At 33.0% G+C, this 20,871-nt stretch overlaps 2 protein-coding genes across 8 annotated transcripts; one reads left to right on the top strand and one right to left on the bottom strand.

Moving 5' to 3' along the window:
- The first annotated feature begins 2,799 nt into the window (after nt 1–2,799).
- LOC114310504 (uncharacterized) lies at nt 2,800–7,470 on the top strand. Of its 5 annotated transcripts, XR_014340564.1 has the most exons (6): nt 2,856–2,994; nt 3,863–3,965; nt 4,085–4,175; nt 4,844–4,949; nt 5,245–5,564; nt 7,151–7,470. XR_014340564.1 is itself a non-coding variant. In XM_082887971.1 (5 exons), the coding sequence occupies exons 2-5, from the start codon at nt 3,878–3,880 to the stop codon at nt 7,188–7,190; spliced, it is 525 nt and encodes a 174-aa protein (XP_082744097.1). In that variant the 5' UTR covers nt 2,856–2,994; nt 3,863–3,877; the 3' UTR covers nt 7,191–7,470. The 5 variants fall into 5 exon arrangements, 4 of the variants coding, with proteins under 4 accessions (XP_082744096.1, XP_082744097.1, XP_082744098.1 ...); XM_082887971.1 differs by lacking the exon at nt 4,844–4,949 and having other exon boundaries at nt 3,863–3,951; XM_082887972.1 differs by lacking the exon at nt 4,844–4,949.
- Nucleotides 7,471–8,497: 1,027 nt separating this feature from the next.
- Nucleotides 8,498–17,734, bottom strand: LOC114276474 (G-type lectin S-receptor-like serine/threonine-protein kinase At4g27290). Of its 3 annotated transcripts, none has more exons than XR_014340563.1 (7): nt 16,427–17,734; nt 13,515–13,631; nt 11,566–11,765; nt 11,252–11,462; nt 10,373–10,818; nt 9,220–9,370; nt 8,498–9,116 (listed from the first exon to the last, which is right to left on the bottom strand). XR_014340563.1 is itself a non-coding variant. In XM_082887968.1 (7 exons), the coding sequence occupies exons 1-7, from the start codon at nt 17,706–17,708 to the stop codon at nt 8,814–8,816; spliced, it is 2,502 nt and encodes an 833-aa protein (XP_082744094.1). In that variant the 5' UTR covers nt 17,709–17,734; the 3' UTR covers nt 8,498–8,813. The 3 variants fall into 3 exon arrangements, 2 of the variants coding, with proteins under 2 accessions (XP_082744094.1, XP_082744095.1); XM_082887968.1 differs by having other exon boundaries at nt 10,581–10,818; XM_082887969.1 differs by lacking the exon at nt 9,220–9,370 and having other exon boundaries at nt 8,933–9,116; nt 10,581–10,818.
- Between the last annotated feature and the right edge of the window lie 3,137 nt (nt 17,735–20,871).

The following is a 20,871-nucleotide window of genomic DNA, read 5'->3' as shown; positions in this document are numbered from 1 at the left end:
ACAGTAGATGCTGATGCTTGAAGCTGCCCATTTCTCTCCTCTAAGCTCTCCTGTAATCTATACATCTCCTCCTCCATCTTCTTAGCTTCGGCCTCTGCCTAGGGAAAAAATAAAAAATAAAAAACCCAAAAATACACAAAATTAGAGAAGATCCCACAAAGAACATCACTTTACAGAGAAGAACAAAAAGGTGAAATGAAATGATTTTATTTCCAAAGTACACACAGATGCAAACAAATTTACATGGAAACATATAAACAAATATACAAATTCACATGCATGTCTTGTTAGGGTTTGAAGAGCCAATGACTACTCCTGTGAAGCGAGACGGCTTCGGACCTCCTTGAGCTCCACCGTCAGTGACACCACGTTCTGCCCGAAGCTCTGCTTCTTCTCACTCAGATCCTTCAACAACGGATCGATATTTCTCGGTGTGCAGAACGCTGTCGTTCCATGCAATCACCTCATTGTCCATGCGATTGAAGCTTCTCTCCATCGCGATCTTCCACTCCTCCATACTTGAATCCTTCTTCTCTATCTCTTCCTTTACAAGTTCATGTAACTGATCTCTACATTTCATCGCCACCTACAATGAAATCAAACACCGATTAACACTCGATAATGAAAAACAAAACACAAACAACTTGCTTGAAACCTTGTTAATCAGCAGATCTAGCAAAATGCGAGAGAGATTAGATTAGATAGACTTTCTTGTTCGATTTGGGATCTGCAATTTGCGAGAGAGATCGAGTTTGAGTTTGATGAAGAAAAGCTAGAGCAAGAATAGATCTAGCAAAATGCAAGAGAGATCAGATCGAGTTCAGATTTCGATCAGATTAGATCGACTTTTTTGTTCGATTATGGATCTGCGATTTGTGAGAGAGAGAGAGATCGAGTTCGATGAAGAAGAGCAGTGTATGAGAGAGATTTTGGGTTACTTTTGTAATTGGAATGGGATTTAAATGTCTATTAAAGTTAAATACAGCGAGCATGACGCCATGAAAAACGTGTTGACTACCAATACACCACAACGTTTTTTAAAACGTCTTGATTGAAGCGCCGTTATAGACCATTTTTCTTGTAGTGATAATCGTTGACGTGCACCATTATAACCTCACCACCACCACCACCATTACTGTTATCACCGCTACCATCCCTTTCATTATCACCACACCCATCACCATTGTTACTATTGTCATCGATACCACCGTCATTCATTAACACCATCACAATCACCACTGTCATTATCACCAGTACAACTACTCCTACCCTTCACATCTCACAACCATTGTCGTCATTGGCATAATCACCACCATCATTCTACCACCACACTAACCACCATCGCCGCTATTTTCTTTCTATCTCCATTACATTACCTTTCCTCTATCATTACAACCATTATCCCTCCATCTCCACCACAATTGACATCATTAGCATCAAAGCCACTATCATCACCTCCATTACCATCATAATATAAAAATTAAAATATATAATTTAAAAATAATAAATTTTAAATTTGATCTTTTACATATTAAATAATTTAATTGAACACTTAAATTTTTATCAAACATCTTTTTAACTTAAAAGAATTTGACATTTAGTACTTAATTTAAAATGTTTAGCCCTTGCTTGGGAACTTGGTTATCTTAGTTGATGTTTTGACTATTTTATGAAATGAAAAAAAAAAAAAAAAAAAATTGTGTTTGGGATGATTTGTGAATTTTTTTTATAGATAAATAAATAGTTGTAAGAGAAAAAATGATTGATTGATTGATGTGTAGAATATGACATTTTGTCTTATTAACTCTTTTTTTTTTGTTATTTGTTTTTTTGTTTTGTGTGTGTGTGTGTCTCTTTATTGGCTATTTTAGCTAAAATCCATCCTCCCAAATTAAAATAATTAACATCAAAATAAAATTTAAGTCAAAACTACAACGATTAAAAGTGTGATTTACCATTTTTCAAATACTCACTACAAGAAAATACATTTTTGGCGACTAAAAAAAATTTAGTCGCCAAAAGTTACGGAATTGGGTACCAAAAATGATATTAGTCGACAAAAGTCAAATATTTTGCTACTAAATTTTTTTAGTCGGAGAATATTGATTATTGGCTACTAAAAAAAAAATTAGTAGCTAAAAATATTACAATTGGCGACTAAAAAAAATTTAGTAGTTAAAAATATTACAATTGTCGATTAAAAGAAATTTTAGTAGCCGTAGAGCTAGTTTTAGCTACTAAAATTGTTAGTAGCCGAATGAAAAGAAAAAATTTATTTTTTATCTTTGGCGACTAAAATTTTGGTAGCCAAAAATATATTTTTAGCGACAAAAGAATATTTTTGTCACCGTATAGTTAATTTTAGCTATTAAAATTGTTTAGTAGCTGAATGAAAAGAAAAAAAATAGTTTTTATCTTTGGCAACCAAAAGTTTGGTCGCCAAAAGTGCATTTATAGTGACAAAAGAATATTTTAGTCGCCAAAAACCTAATATATGTGGAAGGAGATTTCAAATTTCAGACGCATTAAAAAATAATTAGCGACTAAAGTATTTAGTCCGTAATGGTGTAATATATATGTATATAGAAAATGTTTGAGGGTCATAATTTTTGTGACTCAAATGATTCAAAATTGTTAAAACGACGTCGTTTTGACAATTTTGAAATTGTTTTATACTTAAAACGACGTTATTTTAACAATTTCGAGCCATTTGAGCCACAAAAATTGTGGCCCTCAATCATTGATATACATATATATATATATATATATTTGGTTCGCAGACAACAGACCAGCGCCTCTGTCTCTCTCTCTCTTCAACGTTTCTGTCTACCTCTCCCTCTCCCTCTGCCTCTCCGCTGCTCTTCTTCCCTCCCTCTCTCACCACCGGTACACCAGCCGTGCCTTCGCCACTCCTCCTCACGGTCGCCGACAACTGGAGCACCGATTGCAAGCTCTCTCTTCTCTGTGCAGTTCGCATTTTGACACAAAATCTAGGTTGGTGATTAGGTCTTCTTCTACACCATTTTTCTGGGTATCGATAGAGCCATCAATGTTTTTCTTCATTGAAATCTTCTTCTACCACTCTCTGTTTCTTCCTCTTCTAGTCCTCTTTGTATGTATGTATATATGTATATATATATATATCCATATATATAAATCAAAACCATTAAAAATCGAATGGCTCGTTGCCCCCCATGAATTGTTGGTTTGGAAAGTTGTTATGGCTTTTCAATTTGTTTGTTTGTTTGTTTTTTTTTTTCTTGCCTTCAAACTGTTTGATAAAATGTCTCTTAGGCTTCTCAAAAATCTAATCTACTTTTGTTTACCTATACAATCTGCTAAAATTTTTCTGTTGGGTTGTTTGCAATTTGTGGTTTAGTTGATGGGTTTTTGAGATTTAGTAAAACCCTAGGATTAAATTGGTAATTTATGTTCTTATGGTTGGGTTTTCGAATGTTTTCGATTTTTCTCTGTTGGGTTGTTTGGATTTAGAAGAAAATATATATGTAATTTAGTATTGTTTTAATTGTTTTTGCTTTCCAACTCAACCATGCACAGTTGCCTTAAGTCTCAGCTCTACTTTGTTGTATCATCTGGACCCTAGAATCAAATGGGTGATTTTCAATATGATAGAATAGATAGAATAGATACATACTATATGATTTTCAATTCAAAATATTATTTTTCCCTAGTGCAAGGTGTTTTCACATATATCATTCAATCTAATTCAACTTAATACAATTTTTGTTAGAAAATTTTGTTTTTTTAAATCGTTGAAAAGTATCTAGATATGCGTTGTGATTTGTGAATTGTTTATTGTATTCAAGTATGTTTAAAGTCCCCCATGTTTTCTCAATGGCAGGTAGATTTCTCTGGGATGGTTGATGACAAATTCTTAGATAGATTGGGGTTAGAGAAGGGTACCACAAATTGTGAATCACGAGGAGAGGGGTAGAGTATTTCAGGCAATGGATGGTTGCAGCTACAAGGCTGCTGCCGGTGGATCCCTTCTTTTTTTCCCCCCTCTCTATAATGGTTTGCTGATATTCAAACTGACACTGTTTATCATGTCCTTTTCTCTCAGATATGTTGCTTTGAACACGCTGATGAGAGCTATCATAGTAGATACACAAGCAGTGCAGAGGCATCGGGCAACAATCTTGGAATGTGTGAAGGTATTCTTTGAAATGATGTTTGTTACTATAATCTATTTTGCTTTTTTCCTGTGTTGGCATTTTTTTTTTTGGTTTATATGCTATTTTGTTACAAATTGAACCATTAAATTTAATGATTTCCATTGATATCCAGGATGGTTACAAGCCCTTTCAAGATAATTAGCACGGTTACAAGATATTGATGATCCATGTATTTGTATATTTTATTAATTTTAAACATTGAAATTTTATTATGTTATGTTGTTGTGAGACCATGTGGTTGATTGGTTTTATAGTAGTATTTATTTATTTATCTTTTCTCTTTGTTGTCTTGTGTCTTAACATTAAAGGGATTGAAGTTCTCTGTGCCATGTCTTTTCTGGAAGGACACTGTTTATGGTGGTTAGATAACAAATTATGGGGTTAAAAAAGACTTTCTGGGAGCCAATATTTTATGCGATTTCATGGTCCATATATGACTGGTTAGAAATGATCTATTCAGGATAGAAAAACCCTTCTGGTTTGATGTGGTTGAATTAGTGAAAGCAAGAGTTGGTCATTGGGTGAAAGACTAGAAAGAATATACACTCTGTTTGGCTTGAAGTTGTAATGCATTGGAATTCTTATCAATATGAATTGATAACTTGTGAATTTAATTTTGTGGTTTCTGGGTCTACTCTTGACCAAAGTTGTCGTGCACAAATAGCGGCACTTATTACTGATATTCAAAAGCTGCGTGATGAAATTGACCTCCTGTTTGAAGAGATAAACAGACAGATAGAGGTATCAAGCAAAGTAAGTTTTGTGAAACTTTTATTTTTTCTTTGACAAGTTAAATGATTGATATACTAGAAACATAGGTTTATGATAATGGGTATTAAGGAACCTTTGTGAATGGCATGGGAGTGGCAATGACACTTTCTTTTTGCTGAATGAGTGGGATTAGACTTGGTTGTTAGAGTAACGTATATGTAGGGAAAGATATCTCTCAAAACTTGTTTGGGATTCTTGGACCATGTGTAGGTTATAGGAGAAACGTTTCTGATGTTACTGTGTAATGTTTTTGATGTTTCTAATGTCTTTTTCTTAGGAAAAAATCGATTTGATGAGGCTCACTGCCACTTCTCAAGGTTCCGTGGTGAATGATTGTAATGTGGCTGAGAAACTGAGCCACAACAGTGCCCTAGGAATCAAGCGCAAAGATTTGAACGGCAGCACCTCCTCAGGCCAAGGGTGTTGCAATAAGGATTATATGAGTGATGAGGATTTGGAGGAACATTTAAGAAAAATGAAGGCTAAGTCTGCTGAAATGCTGAAGAAGTTGTCTGAAAAAAGGTATCAACTATTGCAGACCTATGGCAAATCATTTATCCCTACAGTGCAGGCATCTAACGCACAGCCTTGTTCCAGGTACAATCTAAAGCTTATTTAATATTTGTATTGAATAGTGTAATTTGAATTTGTACTTGTGATTCAATTCATAGAAGACACTTTGCACGTTTGTCCCCCTATTGGTGTATTTTATGTAAATCTTGATTAGAAACAAATTGTATTCCATATAAAAAAAAAATAAGTGCACAAAATGAAGGACAACCAAGAGTGCTACCACAAGTAGTGGTTGTCGTCTCTAGAAACTAACTCTAGGAAGATTATGTACACTATCTAATAATCTCATTACAGCTTTTTAATCTAAATTAACCATTAACCATGTAATATCCTTGGAAACTTTTGAAGATGAAAGCTCATAGGATTCCAAAAAAGCACAAGCATTGTCACCTTTGATTGCACTGGTCTTTCACTTTTTGATTATGGGTAAAGTTTTCCATGGAGCTTAATGTATATTGGTGCCCTCGTATGAGATGTAATTCACTGTTCGCAGTTCACTATATGGGAGCAGGAACAAGAAAAAAGGCAACCTGATGGGGGTGAATTGGGTTGACAAAAATTTAAAACTCAACACAATCAATTGATATCCATTGATATCCATTTAAAAGCCCTTTCAAGATAATTAGCACGGTTACAAGCCACAACCAAAACTGGAGCCTAATAATTCAGAAAAGAGGGATGCATATGTGATGACTTTTAAACAGAAAAATAAATAAATAAAATAGAAGAATTAAAATGATAACATGATAACATTATAACTATTAAATTACAAACAAAAAAGCACAAGCACACATGTCAGTCAAATGAAAAATGTGCAGGGGAATAATGTAACAGCCTAAGAATTTGAGCCAAGTTTTTCAAATGTGTTGAGCAACTAATTTTTGAGCCAAGTTAGTGTTAATCACATTGAAGAAGAGGAGAATAGAGGTACAGGATGAACAAGGATGATGTGGTATTATTGAATCACATTGTGGAAAATTATGCCTAGGTAACAGCTAAAGTGGCTATTGTTATCATGAATCGACCATTTATGAACATTGCTAATATAGTTAAAGCAAAGTTGATGAAGTGGAGAAATTCGTTTATTGCAGTGTGTGAATGATAAATATTATCAGTGTGTATCTGTTTTAGGCTCCTTCTCCTTATATCTATGGCATACACTTGACTATACTAGTTTCATATCCTTGTGTTGCTATTAAACCTTAAAATCCAATTATTCAAAGTTTTGGGATGCATTTGTAATGCTGCTTGGTTCATGATTTATGGAATGCCAATAGAGAGTAGCACATATGGGTTTGTGGTATGTTTTTTTTGAACTGATGTTTCAGTTATTATGGTTCTTGAAGGACTAATATGTATATATTAATTCATGTTGTATGTACTCGGATAGAGCAACTAGATTCATATGTTGTATGTACTCAGATTGAATATCAAAAATTTTATTTCATATATATTCGAGTATGCAAAACTAATGATTAATTTGAAAAGATTACTTAATTTCGAGTTTTATATGTTTTTTTATAATTTTAAATTGGCCAATATTTAGTCAATACTAATGAATTTTTTTTTTTTTTTTTTTTTTTTTTTTTTTTTTTTTTTTTTTTTTGCAGCTGGTTTTTGACGTACAAACGTGGATATGACTTTTTTTGACAAGTACGGAAGGGCATTATTTTTATATCTTCGTCCATATATATAGTGGTTCATACATATTAGTTTTTTGGCGTGGTAAATATCCAAAATTTGGCCCGATAGAAATTAGCATTGGACGTGGTACAAATTAGTTTTTGGGGCGGGTACAGAATAAATTTTTGGTGTGTTATAGATTTCCTTTTGGATATTAAATTTGGTTAATCCTTTATTATGTATGGAATTTGTATTACATATAGAATTAGACGTTGAATATAAATATTTTAGATGGTTGGAAGTGAAATATGTGCACGTTGTTGAATGGTTGATAATATATTCAGTATTGATGGATTATATTGTTTATACAGGGAATAGGTTGCACTAATAATGGATACAGGTGGTTTAGAAATTTAAAAAAAAAATAAAAAATTAATATAGTATTTGGTGACTAAATATGTTGGTAGCAAAAAATGTAAGCAATTGTTTTGGCGACCAATAATTTAGTAGCAAAAAATAACCAAATGGCTTTTTGTGACCAAACCACATAGTAGTTAAAACAAATCAGAATGAGGGAAGTTCTTTTGGCTACTAAATATTTTAGTCACTAAAAACATGACATCCTTTGGCGACTAAAGTTTTTGGTTGCTAAATGTACGTATTCTATTAGCGACTAAAATTTTAGTCTCTGATAGTTTAATTTAGTTTTCTTTGAGAACTTTTGGCGACTAATGTTTTAGTCACCAAAAGATACGTTTGCCGACTAACCAAACTTTAGTAGCCAAAAGATCAATTTCGGCGACCAATAATTTAGTCACCAAAAGATCACCTTTCCCGACTAACCAAAGTTTAGTAGCCAAATGTTTAACTTTCGGCGACCAAAAATAGTTTAGTCGCCAATACTATAGCCGACAGGGTATAGGCGACGAACTTGGTGACAAAAAAATTTAGTCGCTAATTACATTCGGCAACCAAAAATGGGACTTTTGGCGACCAATATTTTGGTTGCCAAAACTATCATTTCCTGTAGTGACTGCATTGGTTATGATGTAAAACAAAAGCATGTAGGGGCTTAAACATCATTATAGGATTTTGGAATTCAACAGGAAAAATTTGGAATTCAAGAAAAATTGGAAATTCAACAGGAAGAGAAAAATCCCCAAAAAAATTATTCATTAGAAGCTCTCTTGCCATAACGTTGGTTTGGCTCATGACTTTTTGGCTATTAAAAAAAATTAAAAGTCACAAAAAGATTAAAATACTACATCATATATATCAATTAATCATTTTTTCTCACCTAACTATCTATTCAATTATAAAAACTATTCCAAATACACTAAATTTTTTCATTTCATACAAAAACTAAAACGGCAGTCTAAAATATTTTCAAAATAAACACAACCATTGAATTTAGGTAATTTTCATAATACCTAAAATCTTAATGAGAATGAACATGTCAATTAACAAGCTGTTTGTGAGCAAAATATCCAATGCCGCACCAGTGAGTCAGTTTCACAATTCTGATGAATATGAAACTCTTTACATGTAACAGTTTCTGTCACACAATCTGCATTCTTTGCTTGTTAGTCATCAAGCCAGGTGAATCGTCACCATGATGCCAACTCACACAAAGTATAATTTTGAATTTGGTTATTGTCCTTCAATAATTGATTTAGAGACAGTACTCATGAAACGTATACTATTGCATTGTGATCGAAGATCAGCGTCTGACAAACTTTGAGTAGTAAATGTAGGCTGCTTTGGTTGTGGAACTTCTATTTCGCTGCTTAGCATGAGAACTACTGCTGACATGGTTGGCCTATTCGCAACATGGTCCTGAACACAAAGAAGGCCGATATGTATGCATCTTATAGCTTCTGTTTGGGAAAGCGAGTCATCCAATGATTCATCCATTAAGTCTAATGCCCTTCTCTTGTTCCACATTTGCCATGCCTGGAATAGTTCCACTTATGTCAATATATGAAATTATAAGAACCACATAATCAAGGCAACTAAAGTTTCCAAAAGCAAATTAAGGTCAAATTACTGCACTTACATAACCAAGGAGGTTTAGATATTGATCTTGGTAATGTAAACTAGTATTCCTCGTGCTACTAACAATTTCTAGTAGCAAAACACCAAAACTAAATACATCAGACTTTTCTGAAAATAGCCCTCCCATTGCATACTCAGGAGACATGTAGCCACTGCATTTGATTAGAAAATGTAACATTTATTCTTACATGAGATTTTATAACTACCAATAAATAAATGTTATGTAGCTATTCTAGCAATGAAAAGGGAAAGGCGAAAGAATTATTTACTGATCACAGATGAATTGCCCCAAGTTCAAATAGAAGTTGGAAGAAAATGGATTACCAAAAAGGAAGAAAAGAAATGACATAGAAGCAAATAAAATAAGTATTTTCCATAAAACAAGACAATTGCAGTCTAAGGGAAATGCTTATTTCGGAGTACTCTTGAAGCTATCTATGTTACATTAACTAATAAAAGAAGGCCTTTGATACATATTATTGAGATCATTGTTTTCAATCTGTTTTGTCTGCAAAATGTTGAGATAGTTCACAATACTGACCATGGCCTATGAAATGAGAACGATGGCTAATCAGAGGGAGGGAGGGAGGGAGGGAGGGACAAAGTAAGATGAGGTGAGAAAGAGAGCACTCCATGCTATTTATAAAGGTTAGGTGATTTTTTGTTCTACCAATTTTTTCTTTATCATATATCATGATTTGTGACATACAGACCAAAGTGAAATTTGAGTGAAAGTTTAAGAGTGAAAAGTGTTATTTTTACCTAAACAGCGAGTGACAGAAGCACCATATTTGAACAAGGTTTGACGTGAGAGAACTTAATTGTTGCAACTAGAAGACGAGGGACCAAAGTGAAATTCAAATGAAAATTTGAGGCCGAACTGTAATTTACCCTACAATTTTTTGTTTTGCCAGTTGTTTTTCGTTGTAACCTATCATGATTCAATACATGAGCAGTTTGTCACTAATAACGATATTAGGCTAATACAGTCAACTATTGGTGTGAACTGCCACTCTTTTTTTCATTTCCAAATTGTCCCATACAACTGCCTCAGATTTTGATTTCACTAGATGAGACACTCAAAGGTCGAACAAGCAGTATTTATCTAATGCAATGTATGTTATCTAAAGCCTAAGCCTATTTAAAACTCTCACCTCCATCATAATCCAAGATATATTTTATGCCCAGCCCATTTGCATAGCACTAGTTAAGGATCACCTACTAATCAGCGGCAGGGAGCCTGTTGCGATCTCTACTAGTGACTAAATCAACAATACTGTTATTTGTAGAGACCTTGACATGACTGCATCAGTACGGAAAATAGTCGGCAAAACTGAGCAGAAGGAAAAAAAGGATCCTTACAATGTTCCCATCACCCTGTGAGTATTTGCCAGCTCTTGCGTAACTCGAAAAGTTCGTGCCAACCCAAAGTCCGAAATTTTGGGATTCATATCATCATCCAAGAGAATATTGCTGGCCTTCAAATCTCTGTGAATAACTCTTAAACAAGAATCACGATGGAGATAAAGGAGTCCTCTAGCAATTCCCTGAATTATGTTGAAGCGTTTAGCCCAATCAAGTTCCACCCTTTTCTTTGCATCTAATCAGGAAGCATGACAGTCAAAAAGATGCATTCATCAAAGTCAGTCCTCCCCTTACATTATACCAGCAGTGAGAATAAGAGAACTAGGATGAACACAGTTTTAGCATTTCTTTAGTAACAGTAGTGAATGAACTATAAACAATTGATGGTGAAAAATGGGACTGTAAATTATGGTGTTTTCCTTTTCAATAAAACAATGTGCCCGCTTAAGATAGTTAATTTGGGAATATTTCACATATGGTTCAGTCCTATCTGAATCTACAGGGGGATTATTTTGTTTAAGGAGAGTAACTTGGCAACAATAGTATTTCATGGAAAATCATAGGGATTCTAGTCAATATAATATTCTAATGAAATTTAACCTACAAAAAATAAGCATGAAATGCAAATTTTATTAGGGGAGAAAATTTTTTTGCCAAGTCAAACTAACCAAAGAGAAAAGTGTCCAAGCTTCTGTTTTTCAGGTACTCATAAACCAGCAACTTCTCTTCCCCTTGAATGCAGCAACCCAAGAGCCTAACAAGATTCCTGTGCTGCAATTGGGAGATCAATATGATCTCATTCTTGAACTCTTCCGAGCCTTGCCCTGAATGACTCAAAAGTCTTTTCACTGCTACTTCTTGCCCATCTTCTAGTTTTCCCTACACAGTCCACAAACTTTATTGATTACTACATTATTATATGTATATCACAGGTGCATGTATATGGTAGTATCAAATATTTAAAAGAAAAGAATTTGTTTACCCAATAAACAGGGCCAAATCCTCCTTCCCCAAGTTTATTTGTGCTGCTGAAGTTATTGGTAGCAACTAATACTTTAACAAAGTCTAACAGTGGTAGCTCCGATGACTCCAAATGTATCATATGGTCTCCCCAGACATTATCTTGTGAGTTGTCCATTCTATCAGCTGAATCAAATCCTTTTAAACTGTTTCTTCTCTTTACTGATGTTCAAGGTTAAACCATGTAACAAAAAATCAATTAGCCTTCTCAGATGAAGCTTTAAGTGCAAGAGAATTGGAATATTTTAACAATAACTGATTATCATAATTAAGACAACATGCTGCATTTTGAATCAACGGGATAATGATGCGGACACAAATATGTGACATGATACCGACACGACACCGACACTTTGACACGAAAATTTTCGAGAAATGTAAGACACAACACATGGGAGACACATGCAAATATATAATTATATATATATATATATATATTATATGTCATATATAGGCGGTGTTTGGGAAGGCATTTTTTTGGTTTTTTTTTTTTTGTTTTTGTTTTTTTTTCACTAAAAGACAAATTGGTTACAAAACTAAAAAAAACAAATCCAAACAAAATATCACATCAAATCCCATAATCATTTCACTTTTTTTCTAACAAACATCACATCCAACTACAAAAAAACCCAACTATCTTCCTAAACACAAAAAAAATTTCTTCAATAATATCCAACAACTGAAAAAACCTATAAAAAAAATCACTTCCCAAACACCCACATAATAAATAGAGATATATTATCCAATCTCTGAGCTGTAAGGATTGGAAAATTATTTACACAATAAATATTTAATACATAAACGGTAAAAGCACTCCAATAGTCCCTCCAATCCTACATTACATTATATGCGATAATTATCGTCTCTTATTATCATCAATAGAAACTTATAAAATGATGAAATCCAAATTGATTTAGAGAATAAAGAATAAACATTTATTGTGATTTGCTATTTGTCTTTGTACTAGTTGTCTTTGTATTGCTAGGGTATTTGAATATCATGCAATTCACTTTAATAATCTAAATGATCTTAAAACATCACTAATCAAAATTGCTAAAGCAAGGAGCCATTAATATGAGACACGGGCTAAGTTGTCAGATGTAGTTACATAGATACATATAAACATGCACCCTGAGAGAGAGAGAAGAGCGCAAACTCAAGTATATGCGACTACTCACTAGCTTCACTTATCAACTAAATATGACATCAAGACTTGAACCTAAGATCTCTTAAATAGAAGTTCCTTAGGCTCAAAGTTAATTATTTGTTTTTTTTTTTTCACTCTTTTTTCATTACACAATGTAAAATCAAACTAGAATAGACAAATTAAAATCTTATTTGTCATTATAACCATATATTAAGACATGTTTGAGTATTAGAGTGAGAATAATCCTTGAGATTTCTTCATTTTAAGAACATGCTACCTTTTCTCTTTCTTCATCCTAATGTTATTCATTGGTCAAAGTGACGTTGATCCTTGACCTTTTAGATGAGAAAATGGATTGATATTCAAATTTGAATGCAAAAATATGGAGTAAATTTTTTTTTTTTTTTTTTGATGAATAAAAAATTGAGTAAATGTTTTGGCTGTTATGAATCACTTCAATCGAAAAAGTCAAATTTAAGCATAAATTTGAGAAAAAGTTAAAAAGTTCAAAAATATATACATTCTGAATGAAGGTGCATATAATAAAATGTTCACATATAAAGACTTTTGAACCAGTGAATTTGGCAGGAGTGCGGACTACATATTTTTTTTTTTTTTTTTGGTCCATCGGAAATTAGAGTGCGTGACTACTCAAACATCAATTTTGTCAAATAAACATTATGTCAAACAGTTTGATGGCATTAACTACTGAAACAATGTTTTAAAAATAAATAAATAATTAAACTCGAGCATAAAATATTTACCTCTTCCCATGTGAAGCTCCTTCAAAAAATACCAACCAATTAAACTCAAGACGAGAATCCCTGAAAAGACTACTATTGATGTAATCACTGCAGTCCGTTTGTTTTTTTTATTGGATCCTTTTTAGTATCCACCAAAAACACAAGAAAACATAACATAAAACATTAGCCAATGAGATTAAAATTTATTCATAAAACATGTTAATATGATTCTAGATGTATACTTGAATTAACCAATGGGCACAAGCAATCTACTTGTCAAAAAAAAAAAAAAAAAAAAAAAAAATAGTGTAATGTACTCACTAAAAATTATATGTAATGTACTCACTAAAAAAAATAAAAATAAATAAGTATTGAATTCGACCATGTTATTAAATTTAATGCACTCTCTGTCCATGCTAACATTGTCACAAATTAATAAACACCAACTAATTTTTTTGACTAAATAGTGTATCGAAAGGGGCAAAAGACAACTCTTAATGGATGGTTCCTGTATATTAAGTCAAAGGTCGATTCAAAATTGATTGTTTTTGCCTCAATAATGTAAAAATAACATATTTTATTTATTATCTTATTTGTTAATACTATATTCAAAATAAAAATGAGTGGATACTGTGCTGACACATTAGATAGATACAGTGTTTGTTGAGTGTATGCTTTCTAGTCTACAAGATCCATATAGCTATTGGTTTTTTTTACATGTATTTGGATTAGTTTGTGGAGTCTAGAATCCACAAAGAATCCATTATGTATGGATTGATGTTTTTATAGTTTGTCTATAAATATGGAACTTGTGGGAATTCTATGGGGCTGAAATTAAGAAAGTACTAAGGGCACCTGGGTCTGAGCGGAAAGCCGGTCGACATGGGGTTTAGTTACCCTTAAGTGGAAAAATAGGATATTGGTATTGAGTTTTTGTTCTCATCATTGTACTCTAAAGAGAGTGAATTTCATTCTCACCACCGTAGGAAAATTTTTGCTGCAACTTTTCTGTACATTTTTTTATTTTATGCATGCGGTTATTCTTCTATATATATTTAAGATATGTAACAATCCCAACATTGTTGACACACCACAAGTGCAAAGATGTCTATTTTTTATAGAGTTAATTACCTAAAAATTTTATTCACAAATATAATAGTAGTTCAGATTCTATTTAAGATTTTGAATTAATAAGTCCTATTTAGTAAAATTGATAATATTATCAGTTTTTTTAATTTTTAAAACTAACAACATTATCAATTTTGCATAGTAATGTTTCAGATAATTGTTTCAGTAATTAATGAAAAAAAAAAGAGTATGAGATTAAACGTTTTTGTCCTGCTACTTATTGGTTTGATTCAACTATCTAATAAAATTGAGAACATTATCAGTTTTTTTCAATTTTAAAACTGAGAATATTTCAATTTTTTTCATTTTTATTATTTTTTTTTAGTTTTCACATCAATGTTCCATCATCATACTCCTTGTGTGTTTGGTTTCAGTTTTTTGAATTGAGTTTTCTAAAAACTGAGTTTTTTGCTTTTCGTATTTTTTTTATTTTTAGTGAATATTTTTAAAATTTTAAACATTTTTTTACTTTTTTAGATGAACTTTACTTAGATGTATCTAAAAAATAAAATATTTGCGTAAAAATATTTTTAAAAAGTAATAAATACACAAAAATACGAAAAATATATTGAATTTTTGTATTTTTGGTATTTAGTGATTTTTTTAAAGATTTTTTTCACGAAAATTATACTTTTTAAGTGTATTTATGTTGAATAATGCTATATGAACTAATTAGTGTACTCAATATAACAATTGATGATATGACATAATTTAAGAAGTTTTTTATATTTGTAATTTGTATAATGAGTGGGTCAATAATAATGTCATAACTAGTGTTGGTACACTAGTTAATACACTAATTGGTGCATATAGCACTACCGATGTATGTCAAGTGTGTCTAAAAATTAAAAAAATTACTTAAAATATTAAAAAAAATTCAGTAAAAACAAAAAAAAAATGAAGAAAACAAAAAAGTAAAATTTTCTAAAAAGTGCTTTCAAAAAACTGGAAACAAACATAATTTTATTTTTTTAGGTTTTTTCAATTTGAAAGTTGATGTTTTAAAATTTTGAAAATCAAAATAAATGTCAAATCATCATGTTCCTTTATAAATAATCATAAATGATGAACAATAATTATTTGAAGGTAATTTCGACCATTAAAAATTTAATGAGATTTGAAGGTTCACAAATCTTAATTAGGACTTAGGCCACGTTTGGAAACATCACTTTTTAGCTTAAAAACCAAAAAGTCACTAAAAAAATCAAAAAGCCAACAATCTATACCAAAAAGTTAAAGATTTTCTTTTCTCTCTATTTTTTTACACATTTTTATTGTAAAAAATCAAAAAGTCATCCCAAATATACCAGTTTTTTTTAATATTACATTTTAGCTAAAAAAAATAAAAAATTACTTAAAAAGCCTGTTCCCAAATGAGGGCTCGTTTAACATGTGCTTGTTTTAGCCTAAAAATCAAAAAGTTACTAAAAAAATCAAAAAACCTATAACTTATACTAAAAAGTCAAAGATTATCTTTTCTCTCTACTTTTTGCACATCTTTTCGTAAAAAATCAAAAAGTCATTCCAAACATACTAATTTTTTTTATCACATATTTTAGTCAAAAAGTTACTAAAATAATATGTTCCCAAACGAGGCCCAGATCATAAGTTCATAAATTAAGATTTATATGTATAAATGTCTCTTCTTTTATATGATATTGACTCGTGAAATAATAAATAAAAATGACAAAAGTAACAATTTTTGTTATTTTTTATTTTAAGAAATGCATATAACAGCATCGTTATATTAACCAAAAACATAAATCAAAATGGATAAAATGATGATTAATATGGCAAACACTTACCGAGATCAGAAGCAGCCATCCGAATATACAAATCTTGTCCATGTTCACTAAACTCTTTCATATCAAGCAACTCTCCAAACCACACCACACAACCACTCACAGTAGTTAGTGCAAAAGCAACACAAGTACAATTTCTCAAACAAGCCTCTTTGCAGTCGACCAGACTCATCTTGGTCATATCCACTAAGAAATACGATGAGTCTGGCAATTTCAGCGCTGACAATTTTCCGAATCCCTCAGGGGCACTGCAATTCCTTGGTGTCCTCCGAACGCACCCACCTGACCAATCACCTCTGTCCCACTCCTGTTGCAATCTGGGTATGAACCCATTTGGGCAGTGACAAGCAGCTGAAACATCGAAGCGACATATGCCGTAAGGGCCACATTTTGCATATTCATCACAAGCATCGCGTTGCATTGTAATTAAATTGGACCATTCGCCACGCCTTTCATTCCATGTGAAGAGCTGAAGCGAGCCTGTCTGGTTCACTACAAACCTTGAAATAGTAGTATCATCCGTGTTCTTAAAGGAGTAGTAAACATCAGTTGAGTCGAAGATGAAGTTGGGATCGATCACTCCCTTTGTGTGTATAGGAGGGTCTCCACCGAAGCGAACACCGTCCCAAGAACCGCTTCGATAGTTCATTGTTGATCCTTGGTAAAGGACCATTTGTGGGGGGCCACGACGGTCTAGTTTGTACGTATAGTCGCCAGAAGATGGATCTTGCTGGGTTTTCCACGATGTTAAGAACCATTCTTGATTGGTTCTCAAGTTCCATCCGAGCTTCATACCAGGTACTAATGTATCGCATGGGTAATCAAAACTTTGCCACAGATAATCGCCGCCACCATTTTTCACCACAAGGTTGCCAGAGTCTAGCAGCTGCAAAATTGGGTTGTTTGGTGGTGTTGGTGGCGATGAATTTGAGGAAGACCAAACGGTGGTTGTTTGGTTGGTGGTGGTGGTAGTGGTGATGATGATGTTGCCGGTGGCGGTGATTGTGAGGAGGCCTGATGAATCTGATATTGGGTTGTTTTTGTTTGCCACCCAAATGGGTGTTCGTATTGGGACATTCTTAAACCATATTCCGAGATAGCGATTGTTGGAATATGGTGGACTGAAGAAGCCTAATTCGAACGCTTCGCCAGAGGAGACAAGCAGTTCACCGTTGTCGGTGCGTGTTTCGTTTGGAGATAGGGTGTCGATTGCCACGGAGAGTTTGGTGAAGAGGGAGAGAAGAAGAGTGAAAATACAGATGAAAGTGAGTGGAAAAACCATCATTCGATGATCTCAATTACACCAAACATGCAAACTTATTGTTTATTCATGATATTATATAAGAGAAAAGTTAGGGATTATGAAAAAAATTTCATGAAAATGATCATGAAATATTTATGATCTTTGGATTATCTTGATTAGTGTGTGATGCTTTATTCTAAATGTAATCTAAGAGTCACAAAACTTTCATGATTATTTTCATGAAAGGTTTTTCATGATACCTAGCATTGCTGATTATGTAATGATATTGGAATTCGTTTGGTATCGACCATATGGTTCTAGTTCTCGGAAAGTTATTGAGTACTCTTAGGATATGGTCACGTAGGGCTCCAAGTATTATGATTGATGGAAAATATGATGCTTATGAATTTTTATTAGATGATTGAAAAATATGAAGAGACATGATGAATGATAATTAGAAAAAGAGTATGGACACATAATATTATGAGAATACCCAATAATTTTTCCTAATTCCCGCTATGATAATCGTTATTAACCATATGGTGTCAATATCGAATTTAGTATATGTATATCAAAAACTTTGATAGACTTTGAAAAATTGCAGATAGACTTTGAAAAATTGCAAATAGACTTTGAACTGTCCATATCAAAATTTAATATATATTATATATATACATATATATATATATATATATATATATATCTTGGATAGACTAAATCTCGGATAGACTTTGAAAAATAGCAAATAGACTTTGAGTTTTTAAAGATTGACTGGAATTAATGTTAGTAATATAGAACTCCTAAAAGAGTAATGCTATACACAGGGCCAGCCCTGGACCTAGAGATGGCAATTTAAACCCGGCCCGACGGGGACCCGATCCCCCGATCCCGAATTGAGTGGTTTTTCCCCGAAAAATACTCCCGATGGGCCGGGGATGGTGATCAAAAATAAATCCCCGATGCTATTCGGGCCGGGGACGGTGATACATTTTCTAGCCCCGGCCCGTCCCCGGCCCCGGCCCCGTCCCCGTCCCCGTCCCCGTTTAGGCCCCGATCTATCTATGTATATATATATATATATACTGTGTGTGTTTAGTGTTTAGCCCCAAATTTATATAATATATATATATATGTTTAGGTTTGTTGACCATCGGTCAAAGACTCCAATTTATATAATATATATATATGTTTAGGTTTGGTGGTGACCATCTGTCAAACACCCAATTTATATATAATATATAGATATATATGTTTAGGTTTGGTGTGGTGACCATAAGTCAAATGCAAACAGAGTCTCATCTCTCTGTATCGCCTCCATCTCTATCGTTCCTCTCTGTCTCTCTAACAGTGATTCACCTCCCTCTCTCTATTTCCTCTCTCTATCGCCTCTCACTTTCTCTCTCTCACACACGACCGCCGCTCCTCTCTCATTGACGTCGGCTTCTCATGTGTTGAAGATGAAGATGAAGATGTTCTTCAGATCTGAAAATGCTGAAGATGAAGATGTTCTTGATGAAGATGATGATGTCGATGTTGTTGTTGTTGAAGGTTTTTTCGTTTTGTGCTGGATGATGTTGATATTGTTGATGAATGGTTGTATTTTCTGCAGATTTATTTAATTTTTTTTTTTTTGTAGTCGGGGAATGTTCGGGGTCGGGAAAACCCGATCCCCGTTAGGGGACGGGGATGGGGGCGGTGATAGGTTCCCCGTCGGGGATCGGGGCCGGGGACGGGGGAAATCTGACCATCGGGGATCGGGGACGGGGAGTGTGATCCCCGGCCCCGCCCTGCCCCGTTGCCATTCCTACCTGGACCATCAGGCCATGGCTTAGGGTTCTTCAAAATAGATCTAAAAAGGGGGTCCCTCATATTGTAATTTAGTATAATATATTAGGTCTTTTTAAGTCCAAAAAAATTAAAGAATGCCTAAACTAATTTAAAATAAATTGACTCATTAAAAAATTAAAAGGCCAATTCAAAATTAAAAAGGCACATTCTCTCTCCCTATCTAATTCATAACCCTAACTCTTAATTCAATTTTTCCAAAAATTTGACAGAAGCGACACAATAGAACACTAACGAATTTCTCAATAATTTAGAGCAGCAGCACAACACAGGTATGTCTTTTGTTATATTCTATTAATTAAATATTTGTCTTGTCGTTTCCTCAATTGTTATTATAATATTGGTATTTATACAAATCTACATCATCAAGAAGAATTAATCTTTTGCTAGCTGTGCTAAATCTTTCGTTGAATGAAAAAAATAATATATATATATATATATATATGAAGGGCCTGAAATGATCTAGTAATATTTATTAGTTGATTATCGACTTTAGGTTCCGAAAATCTCAAGGTCGGGCCTGGCTATACAGGCTATCAATTATTACAATTTTTTCTTCAGTATTGATATGATATCGTTTCATTGTGGTAAGACTTATTGTAGTTTGTAAAGTTTCGTTATTTCATTATAAAAAATTGTAAATTGTAAAATGTAATTTTTTTGATTCTTTTTAATATTATGTGAGAGTGGATAAGTTAATTGGTAGTTTTAAGTCACAGTACTGTTGTAATTGGTAGAGACATGCAATCTACATTTTTGTTTTGAGAATGGAGGAAAACAAAATGATAGATTGGCATTTGATAATTGATGAAGGTAGAGACACGTGTTGGCCCTAGACCATCTAATAATTTTTCGGAAGAGTGACCATTCATCTTACTTCCCCATCTGTATGAGCAAGGATCCTCTAAAGTGATTTTTCCTTAAAGTTTCCTAGAGTGCTACATTGTGCTGATGTGACTTGACAGTAAATCTCAACCACACAATATAACACTCTAGGAAACTTTAGAAAAATTTCACTCTAAAAGATCCTTGGTGCATCTGTATAGTTGGATGTGTAAATCCTTTTGGCTGTTTGAAAAGAGTTGATCTATATGGATGGGAAAGTACGCATAACAAAGCTGAAAGTCAAATCACAAAATCTACTTCAAAGAAAATAAATTTAGGGCATAAAAATCAATAATGGCGGTGTTTAGGAAGTTAAATTTAGATTTTTAACTAAAATTTATAAAAGGATGAAATAAATTAAAATAATTAATAAGGTAAAATATCACATCAAATTCATAATCATTTAATTTTTTTTCTCACAAGTATCACATCAAACTACAAATATATATATATATATATATATATAATCTTTTTT

This window comes from Camellia sinensis, chromosome 9, assembly GCF_055761805.1.
Source record: "Camellia sinensis isolate YWXY chromosome 9, ASM5576180v1, whole genome shotgun sequence".
In the NCBI taxonomy this organism is placed as follows: domain Eukaryota; kingdom Viridiplantae; phylum Streptophyta; class Magnoliopsida; order Ericales; family Theaceae; genus Camellia; species Camellia sinensis.
This window is presented reverse-complemented; position numbering and strand designations above follow the sequence as displayed.